Genomic DNA, 16,008 nt, shown 5'->3' on the forward strand with positions numbered 1-16,008 from the left:
ATCCACCCATTAACAAACTGTTTTGGGCTTCAGATCAATTTTCCTGAAGTTTAATACTTTTGGGATTATCAGGCTACTAAGGAGTGTCTGTATTCCCTTGTCAAAAAAGCAATATAGGGGAGAAATCATTTAAATAACAGAGAAGCAATCCTAGGAATCAGGCACATGTCTGAATAAAATATAACATTGCAGCAATAGACATATCTGTCTCAGAGAGGTCACTCTAGCCTTCAGAGCTGCTTCGAGAGTGTTGCCCTCAATCTGTCCTGCCTCTGAGACAGGTGTACGTGTTGCTTCTATACACTGCTAGGTATTTAGATTGAGGGCCAAAATAGACGTGATAGCTTCCCACCGCTTGCCACAAAAGGGTTGGTTGAATCTATGTGAGCTTTCTAAGTGAACACGTGCAAAAACTCAACTGCACTTTTGCACAGTCCTTCTCCCCATCCCTCAACCTCCTCTGAGTCTTCCCCTCCCCATCCCCCCAGTGATGTAGCTACATGTGAACAGAGGATGAGAATTCTTTCCAGGAGGCAGTTGGAATTGGGGTGCTGATGGGTCCCCAAAACACAAATGCAACACCCTATGGGCAGTAGATACCTGGGCCATGGAAGCTTTTAATGACCTAGTTATGGAGCGGGGGAAGGATGACTGGTGGGGGCAGCTTTCTTGAGGCCTAGGAGGATGGACAGTAGGTGAGATTGGTCCCAAGAGAGCTTTACCCCCCATGTCACCCTTTGGGACATGATGTCCCACAAATCAAAGGTGGCCATGGTTCATTATACATACCTTCTGAAACCACCAGTCAAAGTTACCAAAGCGCTGGGGGAAAATCTTTGCACAGATTCCTTAACAATTAGGCTTGCTGCATCTGCCTCTGCCTTAGATACACAGCTAACAAGGTCTTCATAGTGCAGGAATCCTGAAAAGCAATTTAAGTTTGGTATAATGAGCATAGTCTAGTGGACAACATATTAAGCTTGAAAATCTAGGAGGCCTAAGTTCAAGTCCCAGATGAAGCAGGGACTAATTGGATGTTGCTCAACTCACTGTCAGTCTTTGCTTGCCATCTAAGCTAAAAATTAGCTACCTCATAGGCTTGGAATAATGATCATAATATATTATGGAAATGTACCAAGGCCAATAAATAACTTTCACTAACAGTTCACTCACCATTGTTGTTTTCTAACCAAAAGCTGGCTAATATTCCATGAATGTAAATATGTGTGTCAAATTTCCTGCAAAGTAGTGATATCATTGCAAGAAAATTCCCCTAAGCGACAGGAGTCAGTGAGATTTTGATCCTATGCTAAATGAGTGGCATTTTTCAACTAAATGCAGACTTTTTACCAGGAAAAAAAATATTTTTTAAAAATAGAATGCAGGGGAAAGGAAATATCCAAGATTTTGTTTTATTTTAAAGGAGACTATTTATTTTCTTATGTGACAATTCTGTGTGTCCTCTGTTTCAAAATAAAAGCTCCATTAAACATCACTGGAAGATACATAAGCTCCACAGGGTCAATCATTTTACAATATTTTAATCTGCCTATCCCAGAAGGTTTCCTCATTCAGGTGGCTCAGATCCAAATACACAAACCTGCCGTGATGTTAAGATCTGCTGTGCAGCCTTTCTACAAGCCCCTGCTTCCTATATTGAATGGGTGGGTAGAGTTTTCTCTAGTGATCTTTGTCTTTGGAAAGTTTCACAAAAAAAGACTTGTTTAGCACTGACGTTGCTATTCTTTGGTTCCAGTGTGTTAGTTTGTTTCCAGATACAATGGATTCAATGAAGCTTGCTTTGGTATGCAAGCATGCATAGGACTGCACTGTGAAGAGTAATGCCTGGTTTTATTCAGGTTTTGTCCTTTTCCAGAGTTCTGCCTGATTATTTTTGATTGGCTACGTTATACTGTTGTTATGCAACCTGCTCCATGAGGTTTCCTCCCATCCACACAAAAAGAGGATGCAAAAATATAGGTAATGATGTCGACTGCAATAAGACTATCCTTGTTTTCAAAACAGAAAAGTGAAGTCTTGAAGAATGATATTTTTCCAATTAAGGGGGAAATGTGGCTATCAGTACCCATTGTACTGCCAGTGAGATGGGGGCAGCGTAGGAATAAGAATCTGAAAGGAAATGGATAGGTAGCTCTGGTTAAGGAACTTGCACTTGGCACTCTCATAAGATCTGTGGTTCAGCTCATGCTCTAGGAGTCTTGCAACACTGAAAACACAAAGCAGGACTACAGAGTTTATGTAAAGGTAAAAGGTAAAGGACCCCTGGATGGTTAAGTCCAGTCAAAGGTGACTATGGGGTTGTAGTGCTCATGAAAGTGAGCTTTCATGCCGGCATTTGTCCACAGACAGCTTTCTGGGTCATGCGGCCAGCATGACTAAACTGCTTCTGGTGCAGTGGAACACCATGACAGAAACCAGACTGCATGGAAACACAGTTTATCTTCCTGCTCCAGTGGTACCTATTTATCTACTTGGACTGGCATGCTTTCAAACTGCTAGGTTGGCAGGAGCTGGGACAGAGCAATGGGAGCTCACCCCGTCAGGTGGATTCAAACCACCAACCTTCCAATCGGCAAGCCCAAGAGGTTCAGTGGTTTAGACCATTTGAGAGCAGGGAGCCTTGGGGGGCAGAACACACAGGGGAAGATAGGGGCTGAAATTGTTCAGTGATTAGTTTTCATACAGAATAAACTCATTCAACCCAAAAATTGCTTCTTTTTGAAACCAGACAAAGGGCCACTGAAACAGAAGGCCTCAAATAATAAGTCTATATTGTTGTACATATTATGTAAAAAGTATATATTTTTGGATATATTATGCAAAATGAGAGGTAACCCACTGAGATGGTCAAACAGTTTTGAGTATGAAGTTTCATTTAAAATTCTTCCTGAAAACTGAACCGACAGATAATGTAAAATTCCAAAGGCTAGGGCTTTGGCATAAATTCATCTAGAACTCTATTTTCTAGCTCATGGTTGGCATTGAAGGATTGATGGTTTGGGTTTTGTTTTTGCTGAAGAAAAAAGTGAACATTTAAGTAAGATGGAAGGGAAGAAGAGAATATTATCATCGAGACAGATAAAACAAATAAATGGCACATTCTCTCTGAGCACTGAGCTACCAAAGAAACAGAATTTGACTTATTTATAGCATAAAATCCAATTTATGTGATTCTTGTGCAGTTATTTTGTGGCTTAGAACAATATTTGTTGGCAATACTAATTTATTTCATTTTAACAAGAGAATGTTTCCTATCAAGATAATGTTTATTGAGATAAAATATGAAACATCTCATTTTCCAACCTAAAACCAATCAGGAGAGTTTTCTTTATATTACCTAGGATGATTGACCTTGTAATTTATCATGGGAAATAGAGATCTTCAAAACAAGCATGTTCTGGTAAAAAAATATTCAGCTTTATTACATATTCTGTGAATAGCCAATAAATATGTAAGACATATGTGGAAGAAATAGATCATATTTTTACACTCATCAGTAATAGCTATTCTGATCCATGATGCTTTCAAAACTTAACCTAGATTCCATGGTAACAGGACATTACCTGCTCTTTGCATTCTTGTCAGTTTTAAGTTCTTGTCGCATTTTACTTCTTCCAGTGTCCGGAAACCCATCCTGTACCACTTCTCAGATGTCTTCAGTCCCACTCCAAAAACAGAAGTGAAGAGCTACATAGAATGGAATGATGCTCAGTTTAATGAGCTGTGGAGCTTTGGGATAGCTGTGGACAACAATGCTTCCATGTTTCCCTCTTTGGCATTTTAGCACAAAGGAAAGAGTCTCAACCCCATTGCCCCAACTCCATTGCAAATGATGACCATAGAGTTCATGTCTGGTAGGATTCCATGGATTATGAAGATGACAAAGACTCTTAATGCTGTTGTACGCAGATCTTCAGATTTTCCAGCGTCAAACCTTCCTGCCACTCTTGGGACAGGATTCTCATAATACACCTCGCCAATGGAAGCCCTGCCAAGGCAATTTTCCCCCTCTCCTCTCCCATGTGCACCCTCCCCTGCACTTTGACATTGGCTCGAGGGTGTTGGAAAAGCCCCCAGAACAGCACATGGGGGAAGAGGAAAAGGGGTATTGTCCTATCTGGCAAGCTACAATGCTTGCTCAGACAGAACATTGGGAAGGGTTTGGTGTTTAGACAGTATCATCAAGATATGCAAGCGGCTTCGGCCCAGTATACCTGAAGGAGCGTCTCCACCCCCATTGTTCTGCCCGGACACTGAGGTCCAGCACTGAGGGCCTTCTGGTGGTTCCCTCACTGTGAGAAGTGAAGCTACAGGGAACCAGGCAGAGGGCCTTCTCAGTAGTGGCACCTGCCCTGTGGAATGCCCTCCTATCAGATGTCAAGGAAATAAACAACTATCTGACTTTTAGAAGACATCTGAAGGCAGCCCTGCATAGAAAAGTTTTTAATGTTTGATGAATTGTTGTATTTTAATATTTTGTTGGAAGCCACCCAGAGTGGCTGGGGAAACCCAGTCAGATGGACGGGATATAAATTATTATTATTATTATTATTATGACTCATAAATTAAATAAACAAAACTCGCTAAACTTATGTACGAGAACTTCAAGTCTTGCACTGAATGGAGGGGTGGAACTAGTTAGCCTCAAAAGTTTTACAAACTCTATGATTCTACCAGATATTCAAGAAACATAATATAGCTAGCTAGCCAGAAATAGGCACTACCCACTGGGAGCTTCTCCTGCACAAGTCTTACAGAAATTAACAGGACTTATTCAAAAGCACATCCATACACTTGTCTGAGTCTTATTCCTTCCATTCACTGAAGCTTTTACAGGAGAAAAGTCCTAGTGGATTATTCCAAATAATGCGTTTGACTAATTGACAATTGCTATAGTAATATTTTTATAGGAAAAGTGAAGTGCAGCAAACATTTCCAGATATGAATCCTACATGAACAATGCACTTTTATATCTATTTTATCAATGTGGTGTTTCCTCAATGCTTCACCGTCATTCATTCGTCTTGAGACCTGTCTGTAAAGTCCCATTATAATTCTCTTCCTAGTGAGTCCAGCCTTTGAAACATGGACCATGCTAATTTTATCTTGTCTTTCTAATGAGACTATTTTTTTAAGCAATTATGATAAAGAAAAGAAGGGGATGGAAATCCTGGACAATTTAAAATACATATTACTCGACATTTAAGATATAAAGAGTGAAATTGCCTACTCTTTGTGGACAGCTTTCTGTTTATGAGGAAGAGTAATTGTATTTTGTAATCTCATTTTTCAAAAATTATTTAGATTCTTATCTATTAATTTTTAGTACTTTGTTTGCTTAGCAGTGTTTTAATGGGATCTAGAGGATTCAAAGAAGTTGTATTAGTTCTTGTGTAAAGATTGGAATGGTTTTCTTTTTTATATAAAAAATGGGTTATCAATGATAGTAAAAGGAAACAAAATTAAAAACTTTTCTTCCTCTAAAGAATATTGTCTCTTTTAAAACTGTGAGTCAAGTTAGATTCACTGATAACTGTCTTTCTGTTAGTGAGTAGTTTTACCTGCACTTACACTTCAGGACAAAGAAATTTCCTTTGAAATTAGTCTCAAAGGAGCCAACTAAACTTACTCACAAGTAAAAATTAATCCTGATGACTTGTGCTTCTGCTTTCTGCACCTTCAGTAAGATGGGATGGAGAAACTTGCGCATCTCCCCAAAACATGATGTTCAGATGAATATGAATTTTGTACATCTTATCACAAATTTGTAAGTTTCCCTTGTGCCATCCTTGGGGCCAGTCAGCCTTTAGCTCCCGGAGGCGGGCCAGAGTGAAGACTTCTCCACTCAGGTCCACCACCCAGGCTGCACCCCCACCCTCAGCTTGCCCCTGATTGGGCAAATTCAAACTTCAGGGTGGCAGCCAGCCAGGGAGGTGTTCCAATGGCAGGCCACCATGGTGAAGTCAATTTGACCATCAGGTGTATGAGGGGCTGCCGTGCTGGGCTGCAACCACCACCTACCTTCCAGACCAGGTAAGGGGCCATTACCAGAAGAACAAAAATCAGAAGTCAATTGTGAACAAACCCCTGTACAAATTCATTTACAAGAACAAGCAGGCTGAAATACCATTCAGCACCCACTTGTGGCACAGATGCCTAGGACAGAGAATTCCAGGGGCCATAGAGGAGTTCATAAAACAAAATTCAGAAAATGAGACGAGGATGTTGTCATGCCACAGGAGTGTAGGGCATGTGCTGTATAAAAGTGAAAGCACCCTACTTCCCAAAAGCATCCAAAGCAAGATTACTCATTCTTTGGAAAGTATCCACAGTGACATTTGTGAACCCAAGAGGACTCACATGCCAAGTGGGAGCAAATACCTGGTGACCTTCATGGAAGACTATTCCAGGCACACTGTCACGTCTCTCGTGAAGCAGAAAAACAAGATGCTTGAAAAATTATTAGAGCTTATGGCAGCACCCAGAAACAAGTTTCAATGGAAGCTGCAAATACTCTGCACAGACAATAGGAGGAATACAAAGGAAAGGAAGTGAAACCTATCAACAGGAACAGGGTACGAAAAACTAGAGAACCATGCCATGGCCATCTGCTGGATTTGGAATTGCAAGGGATGATACTTTTTCCTTCCTGTCAGGCAGCAAAGTGTATTGGACTGGCCCTGCAAAACTAGCATGGCAATGGGTGCCTGGTGTTCAACTGGAACAGCCAAAGATTTTGCCAAGAGATGGGAAACGTTGAAATTTCATCCGGCAAAGTAATCTCAAATCTGCCCAACAATGAGGCCAGGAACCAGAAAGAGGCAACAGCAGAAGAGAACCAAAACCTTCACAATGATAAGACATAGATGCTCACCCTGTTGCTACGGAAAACTATTGGATGTAAATGGACATTTAAAATAATACGCAGTGCAGAAGAGGTGTTCTGTTTATAGATTTGTGGCCAAAGAATATGATGAAACATTCATCCGAGTTGTAAAGCACATCACTATAAAAGCACTCCTAAGTGTGGCAGCCAGAAGGGGGATGCAAATCAAGGACCTAGGCATAAATATTGCCTTCTTGCCTGGTGTCATAAAGGAAGACACTTACATGGACCAGCCACCCCATTTAAAGGAATTAAAGGACAAGAACCTCATGTGTAAACCTCAAAAGAGTGTCTATGGAATTAAACTGGCTGCTGGAGCATGGAATGAGAAAATAAATGAAGTACTTACCAAGGAATGATTCATACAAGGTAAAACCAATCCAAACTTGCACTCCAGAAAACAAGAGAATAAATGGGCATATGTGGGCTGCTTTTTCATTGTTGATATAATGATTTGCTTTTAACCAAAGCAAGACAAGCGATGGGATAATATGCAAATCAAATCAACATTTTGAAATGAAAGACCTGGGAAACATCACAAATCACTCTAGCATCCAGATGGAAGGAAAGGAGGACAGGAGCTTTAATTGGAAACAAAAATATCGCAATGATACTGGGACATTTCAGCTTGAAAAAGATACAAAGGTCCACTCCAGATTGTAACTATTTTGTGGGAGGAATTCAATCACATACCAGAAAATTTAGGTTTGCACAATTAAAGTAGATTCAAGTACTCTGGCACCCTTGCACTATAATGTACAAGTAAGAAAGCAACGAAAATGCTTTTTTTTCCCCGCAAGGAAACTGATGGGGAAATGTGCTAGAAAGTGTGGGACAACAACAATGGATTGATGGAAAGTCCTATAATTTCCACACAAACAAATCAGAACCATTGCTCAATGAACAGCAGACATCACAGAACCTCCATGCAAGCTTTGTGCAGAACAAATCAGGATGAATGCTCAAGTGAGGTGCTCAAACAAAGTGAAAAGCACCATAGAAGTAGGCAGAAGTAGGCACCACTTCAAGCTCCACACAACAACCTCTCCTGTCATCCTTTCAGTAACAGGCAGCAACGTGCAGCATTGATTAGCAACACAACCCTGCCCAGCCCAGCCCAGTCCACTGTTCACTGTCCACTACTGATGCTGGTACATCTATAGGGATAGAGCTGGAGCTGCAGTAATTTTGTACAGGAAAAGTCATAGCACAAAGTGACTGGAATGCAGTGAAAACAGGGATATGGTAGCCAAGGGGGGGGGGGGGAATCCACACTAAATTGCAACTGCCAGCATCTCTACATTAAAAGAGAATTGGGCATGTGGAGGCTGGCTAGGCTGGGGGTGCTACCACTCTCAAGTCCATACACATGGGGAAGGAACTATTAGCTGGACCGGTTGAACGGACCGGTTGAACAGATACACCTCCCTCAATGGAAGAATAATATGTGGCAGGTGCAAAAGCACATCAAGAAGCCATTTAGATTAAATTTAAGACGGGATAGACCTGAACCAATATCAGTGTTCAAGCACAATCAAGAGTCCAAAAAGGTTTAGCAGGCATCAAGAAGAAATTGTTGACATTCAGTATTGTCCATCTGAAGAAAAGATTGCAGATGTGCTCTGGAATTTACAGAAGAATGGTACACATACCATTGAAAAGGGATGCAGAAGAAGTTACAACATACAAAGAGATTCAGATCATTGGTCTTCAGTCCATGGGTTGGGACCTATTATTAAGTGATATCTTGATCTAAAGTGAGTCTCGGTTGCAGTACTACCATCACATAGGTAGATGATTTAAAAATTAAGAAATGGGTCCCCAAAGGCATGTTTGGGTTAAAGGTGAGTTCCTGGTCAGAAAAGGTAAACCAAGGGAGAAGAGTTAAAAAAAAAAGGTAAACCAAAAACTAAAACTAAAACTAAAACTACTGATCAATGTATACTGTCTATGAACATATTTTGCTCCTTCCCAACAGTAGGTGGGGCTGTAACGTGTCTTGTGAGTTGGCTAGTGCTTGTTTGTTTCTCTTTTTTCTCTGATCCAAGCATCTTCCTTTCTATCTTTTTGCTCCTTTTGTTCTTCTGATGTCAAGCTATGCAGTGCTACTTGCAGTTTCTAGTTGTAGTAAACTATTTGCAGAATGAAATTCTGCTATGTGTGTGTCATTTTTTTCACAGCTGTATTACCACCCCACAAACTGTTCACAATCTACATTTTCTACATGTGGAAAATATATGTGTTGTAATTGTTCTGAAGTTTTTTTATATATAAAAACCCTTGAAATTATACTCAGTTTCTTCTTCATATCCATTTCCTCCAAATCCAACTAACCTCTGTGTGTGAGAAGGAGAGAAAATGTTGACATATTATATATGTTGACATATATAATTTGGACAATCATAAAATTCTTCTTTGATGCCAGGATTCATGTGTAAATGTCAAAATTCACCAGACTTTGAGCATTCATTGTAACATATTTTATATATTAACTTTTTATGTCAGTCACCTCGGAATAACTTCATTGTTATTGAAATACTGTACTGGAAATATATATTTTTTAAAAAATCTAAATTAACATTTAATATTTCTTTTCTTATAGTTTCCATCTAGTAATTCTTACAGGATTGAGAACTTTAATAGACATGTGATGCTCCTTTGCCTGTAAAAGCTATTTCATTTGTTTCCACAGAGAGAACATGTACACTTAAGCAGTCATTTTCTCATTTGATCCATTGACTGAAATAATAAGATTTCCCTTCATGTCTGAAACCAAGCGATTGTGCACATTGAATGGAAAGGAAGGCAACACATTAGGGGGGCAAGCTAGAAGATCAATTCTATGTGCAGAAAAAGAAAAGAGCAAAATAGACTTACTTTTATTGATCTATAGTTTTCACTGTTTAACACAGCATTTACTCGAGGACTCTCCCCATCTTCTATTATATCCTGTATATATGAGATGCATACAGATCTTTATTGTAGAAAGGTTTTTTTATAGGGTTTGTTTATAGGAGAATAAAGTCTGATGAGGTCGTGTTTACAAACTTACCACCCTCAACTTCTAAAAGCTTGGCAGTTTTGTTTTAAGATGAAGGCTGCCATAGATGCCAACTTCCTGGGCCATGGGTGCCCAAGCACCCACAAAATTCCCCATGAAGGGGCCAGGCACCCACAAATTTCAGTGCCAGGGCCATGCATGCTGCACAGTTGCGGGGCCACGTTGGCACCCCTGAAGGCTGCAGTCTAAGCCGTGGAGTCAGGAGAGCTGAAAATAATGCCAATATATTCTATAGCTGGCAAACAATGCCCCCCCCCTTTGGTTCCAGATAGGACATATATATATCCTATATATATTTTGCTCTATGAGGCTTAGCTTGGTCAGAATCAAGTTAATGCTAAACGCATTGCCCAACATTTGTAGCCTTCATTTAATTGGGTTTATTATTCATCCCACAATATATGTTCTTTAATTGTTTTCTACCTTCATTCAACAATTCTGCTATTGTCAAAACACTAAAAGACAATGTATGTATCTCTGTGTTTTTAAAAGACATTATAACTTACCTCTATGATCGCTTTGACTTGTTCTCCCATCCAAGGCAACCCTTCAACGTCACTTACTCTAACGACAGCAAAAGGAAGAAATTTCAGCACAGAAGCAGCTCTCCTAAATGCAAGGCAATGCCCTTCATCTTCTCTGAACTCATAGTTTTCAGCCAGTACTTCAAACGCATCCTTGGTGGGACAAGGAATGAGGACAGAAGCAGAGAATGAGTTGTTAAAAAACTGACACTCATACATTCCATACACAGAAAGTTTAAAACTTGCAAGCTGATGCACAGACTTCCTTAGACCGCAGTGAATGTAACATAGCTAGTAACTGTCTGTGACATTTTGCTCTTAGGTACACTTAATAAAAGGACCTTTCCGTGAACTGCTTGGTGGCTTTTTGACCTAAAGAGGAATAAGTGACATATCACCACCAATTTGACCAAAACGCCAGAGGCAGGAAAGGTGAAATACCGCAGCTTCTGTAATACTGAGAAATCTGCCCAAATCCTCTTTGTCAAGTATGTCATGGTGTGGTGGGAAATGGTGGGTGAGGGGGAAGAGTCAGTAGGTGCAAAAATTGATCTGGGGCTCCTATATATTGAGCATTGGTCCTGATCTGCTTTCACAGTTCTTGTCTTTATTAAGAATGCATTCTGGTTTGTTTTACAAGAAGGCTATATGGCAAGGAGCATTCATTTCCACATCATTTCCCTAACCACACAAAGACCATTTCTTTTTTTTAAAGTGGGCTTGTTCTGCTAGGGCAAAAGAGTGCTTTAATCCACTAACTGCACAAACCTCCCACAAAATGGTAATAGTCTGGAGGTGCCCAGGGAAGTGCCCAATGAAGGGGATGAGGAATATAAACAAGCACAGCCTTGGTATTTTTTCCCTTTCCTTTGATAGGCTGCATTTCAGCTAACTGAAGACCTTTCATTAAAGCTCAATGTGTTTTATGAGTCAAACCTATGTGAGCACTGTTGTGTTCAGTGGAAACTACTCCCAAGGAAACTATACATAGAATGACGTTGTTCTGAGCCTAATACATTGGTTGTTATCATGTAGTATTGCTGTTTGGGAAGGGAGTGAATAAATAATGGCTTGACACAGCTGTTTCCATTTTTGGACTCTGTGGTTATGGGGGCTTTCATTATTAGCTCCTTCACCTTCACTTCAAAATTTACCACTACATGACCGTGGTTTTGTATTAACTGGTCCTCCAATGGGCCTAAGAGTGTTGTCACATCTTATCTAATAACATCTCACAAGCCTAATGGTATCTTGATTGTTGGACCCGTTTTTTACAATTAAAGCAAGAAAACTCAACCAAAGATCTATCTTCTACACAGACCTTTAACAGCCATTGTTCTCAGTGGACAATATAATGTGCTGTCTCAGTTCAGTAAACGGGTTATCTTGGCAAATATGAGTTTGGAGAAATGCATTTGCCAAGATAACATCTTGTTGCCGCCTCAAACTAATTTGGGAGTCCAGTTTGGGTCACTGAAATGCAAGGAAAGTTCGCAAATGTCAAATGCTTTCCTGTTAAAGTGTACCGGACTAAGACGGTGCATTATGTCTGTTGACAACAATGTATGTTATGTTCACTCACTGTCGAGTTATGTTTTCATTGGGGGGGGGGATAACCTAGATAATGTCAGGCTTGTCAGATATTAGGCAAGACATGACAAGAATCTTAGGTCTGATGAGAAAACAAAAGCAGAAAACAAAAATGTCTAGGACACACTGTAACACCTGGCAAAGTTAGATAATGTTCAAGTGGCAGATCAATGTGTGTGTTTCTTAAAAAAAAACAAAAAAACCTTGGCTTTCAAAACTTTTTAAGTATACTAGTTTCTCTTAAGATGATCAGTGTTTGAAACAAAGTACTGAAGTGTCACAAAGTTCACTGAATTTCTGAACTACACCAGAAAGAAGTTCTCATAATTGCCAGGTAAGATGAATGTAAATTAAGCTCATTCTGGGGCAGTCTCTTATGTTCTTCTGTCAGAGGATGATGGGAATTCTAGTTCATCAACATCTAGAAGGCCATTGGTTAGCCACCTCTATTTTAACTCTTTGCCCCATCACAGTCCCAACTAGGACCCCTCACCCTATAGGAGGGAAACTCACCAGCCCCAAGTGCACCGGCTATTCATAAAATAAAGAATGAACTGTAGAAAAGCAGACAACATAACAAATGTCTTTTCTAGTTTGGCTCTCGTATACTATTCATCCAAACCATGTTGTTTACCTTTAATGGTAAAATATGACTTCTGCAAATTGCAGTATAAGAACTAGATTACAGAACACTTTGAAAATAAAATGAAAACTCTTATTTAAGCTTGTTTCTGTCTCTTTCACATACTTAGAAATAATCGGCTTTCCCCTACGCGTTAGACACCTGTTTTCCCTTCCATCATAGAAAAACATGGCAGATGTTTCACTCAGAGAGCATATTATGTTTTGGGAAGTCTCATTTGCCTCCCTCTGCTTTTTTACACTTGCAGTCAAGGTAGAAGAAAGTTGATCTAGCAACATTTTGACCCAAATACCTCTGTTTGTAACTAAACTGCCTGTGTGGGTGTGTATTGAACCCCAAACATTTGTAGGGTCTTTCCTTGAGGAATGCATTATTACAATGCCTTTAAAAAAATCTGATTCACATATTACCCTCTTAATGAGGAAACACATGCAATAAAGACCTGCCCTGTCTGTACTAGCCACTGGAAGGAAGGAGCAGATGCAGTCCTCCAGATGCCAACGCAAGTAGAAATGGCTGGGAAATGCATCCAAGCACACTCATGCTTGCTTCACCTTGCCAGATGCTCTTGGCAAATCATGAGTTCACCAGCTGCTGTTGCTGCTACTGACTCACCTTCCATGAGCTCTATTATCTTCCTATTTGCTCTTGCAGCGATTGCTTCCTCCTGAGCAAATGAGGATATTACCGTCACCCCTTCCAATATAACTTCATGTAGAGCACAGAGAGGAGAAAGTATTGCTGACAATTTTATTCTCCCTTTGGATTATGATTGCCAACTGGCCGGGGGGGGGGGGATAGCCTGTCCGTTAAAATGAAATGGGCCTCTTGTCAGATTTGTGTGTGTGTAGAAGCCATAATTTCGCTCTAGTTGCCAGACGTTTTTGCGGAGAGGTCTCTCTTCTTCCTCTTCTTCTTCCTCTTCTTCTTCTTCTTCTTCCTCTTCTTCCTCTTCTTCTTCTTCTTCTTCCTCTTCTATATTTTTTAACATTACAAACATCCATTGAAACAAAACATTCAGAAACCTGCAGTCAATCGGAAGCCCAGTCGGACTTTCGGCTTCCAAAAATAGTTCACAAACTGGAACAGTCACTTCCAGGTTTGCGGAGTTCAGGAGCCAAAACATTCGAGAACTAAGCTGTTTGAAAACCAAGGTATGACTGTATCATGGAGAGGAGTTATCCAGAGGCAGAACTTTTTCAAATAATGCCAGTGCATGATGGGTGTAGCAAAGGACATCATGGTTTGCACAAGAAATAATGAAAGCTGCCTTAAAGAACAAAAGCAATCTAAGTGGAAAAAAGAAAGAGAGGGAAAGCAATGGCCCAGTCACGTTGCACTTGCTTAAGCTATCAAGATAAATGATAAAAAGCATAATGCCATTGCTATTTTAGGTAGGCTACGCCTTGCTTTCTGCTAGTGGGTGGACAGGTCTTGAGGGAAAATGTGTTACTGCCTTAAACTGAGAAGAAAACTAAAATGCCACGTCTACTCAAACATTCTTGACAGTCAGCTAAAAGATGTCATCAAAGCCTTCATTTCAGTGATGTTTTCATTACTCTGTGTTTTCTCCAACTACCCAAGAGCTCATTAAGACATTTTAAATAAACAATCAGACTAATGTTTGAATATGTATTCCCCCCTAAACAAACCACTGCCAGCAAACACTGAAAGAAATTGTAGGACTGCCTTTTCCCTGTAAGACACATTTTGGCATGTTTTGATTTATTTGCTCAGGATTAGAATAAAATAAAAATCTGCTTCACCACCTCTATCTCTTCTCACTGCCATGTAATCAGAATCAAGGGAGAAGGGAAGCACTGCTAACTGTTTGGATTTAACAAATATTTAATTGGCTTGTATCCTAGTAGAATACCACATCAGTACATGATACCGATAATTTTTACTGTCTGTTAGCCTGCCAGAAACATCCTAATAAAAAGGATATCTTCCACACTGTGTATTAAAAAGCAACATAGCCAAACATCTTAATAAAAAGGATATCTTCCATACTGTGTATTAAAAGCAACATTTACATTAATCTAGTACAGAGGAGAACCCCGGATTCCTGCAGGGCTGTAATATTTCTGGTCCATGCATCACCTCCAAGAGATTTTAATTAGTTGCAGAGTTGATCCAGTTTTCACCTCTTATAAAAGCATTTTACAGATGTCTCCAACTCTAGAAGTTGGCAATAAAAAGATTACAGTTTCTGTTTTTGGTGTTAACTATACAACTAAACAAAACTGCATGGTTGTCGTTTGCATATTTTTAACTGCAGAGGAGAAAATGGCCACAAAGTCAGCACCAACCATACCTCAGAGGGGGAAAGCTTTCCATAAACGAATCAGAAACAAATACAAACTGAATTCCAAAACTGCATAGAAGTTTGCAGAAATAGATCTCAAGACTTTGTCAATCATTTATTTCATAGATTACTTTCCCGGTGGATTGGGTCCCTCGCACAGGACCTTCCACATTCAGAGCAAGCAACGTCTACATAGAGCTAAGGTTCACAGAGACCATCTATTACTTTATTGTTTCAACACATCAGTTTGTGAATTTCTCTTCCCTAAACACTTTCTACACTACAAATAAAATGTTATTTAGAAGATATTGTCACCAAGTTGTCAGATTTAAACTGCATTAAAAATAATTTACTTGTTTACCAAAGTCAGTGACACAACAGACTCTTTTAGGGATGGGGGCAAAATAATGAAATGCTACGGTAATAGGAAAAAAGAACAATCTCCCATCACCCACATACCGGATATAGTAAGGCAATTGGTATTCAGTCTATAGTCAAACATCCACTTTCTTATTCTCATGAGTAATGGCCCAAGGCCAGTACAATTCAAAAACTGTTTGTAATGAACCTCAGGATTGCTCCACCCTTTGTGCCAGCCTTAACTACTTTCTGTTCTCAGAATTAAATTGTATTTGTCTATAAGAAAAATGTCCTTCTGCATTTTATTGCAGTTCAGTATTAATATTCCAAGCTAACCAACCTTCTTGGAGGGTTGGGGAGAGAATAACAATGTTTGTTTTGGCTCATAAAAATCTCACTGCAGGCTTGAGCTGTGCCTTATGGAAAGAGACAGGAATGCAACAAGGTCTTGGTGTGTGAAGAATCCTTTGCTCAGAGAGGGTAGCCAGTGACCATGTTACTGATTTATTACAGAAGCAGAGAAAGAAATTAAAGACTCTCCAGATGAAAACTACCATGTGATTTTACACTCTCAGACATTTATTAATCCTTCATCACGCAAGAAGACACACGGGG

The 16,008-nt window shown here is 39.8% G+C and overlaps 1 protein-coding gene across 1 annotated transcript in view; it reads right to left on the bottom strand.

Annotated features, from left to right (window-relative positions):
• DNTT (DNA nucleotidylexotransferase) overlaps window positions 1–16,008 on the bottom strand; it is a 99,501-nt gene that overhangs the window by 57,231 nt on the left and 26,262 nt on the right. Inside the window, exons 4-7 of the mRNA XM_028728544.2 lie at window positions 10,475–10,645; window positions 9,785–9,856; window positions 3,585–3,708; window positions 790–922 (exon numbers count right to left, since the gene is read on the bottom strand). Of these exons, the coding sequence (XP_028584377.1) occupies window positions 790–922; window positions 3,585–3,708; window positions 9,785–9,856; window positions 10,475–10,645 (500 nt within the window). The remainder of the gene's footprint in view (window positions 1–789; window positions 923–3,584; window positions 3,709–9,784; window positions 9,857–10,474; window positions 10,646–16,008) is intronic.

This window comes from Podarcis muralis, chromosome 6, assembly GCF_964188315.1.
Source record: "Podarcis muralis chromosome 6, rPodMur119.hap1.1, whole genome shotgun sequence".
NCBI lineage: Eukaryota > Metazoa > Chordata > Lepidosauria > Squamata > Lacertidae > Podarcis > Podarcis muralis.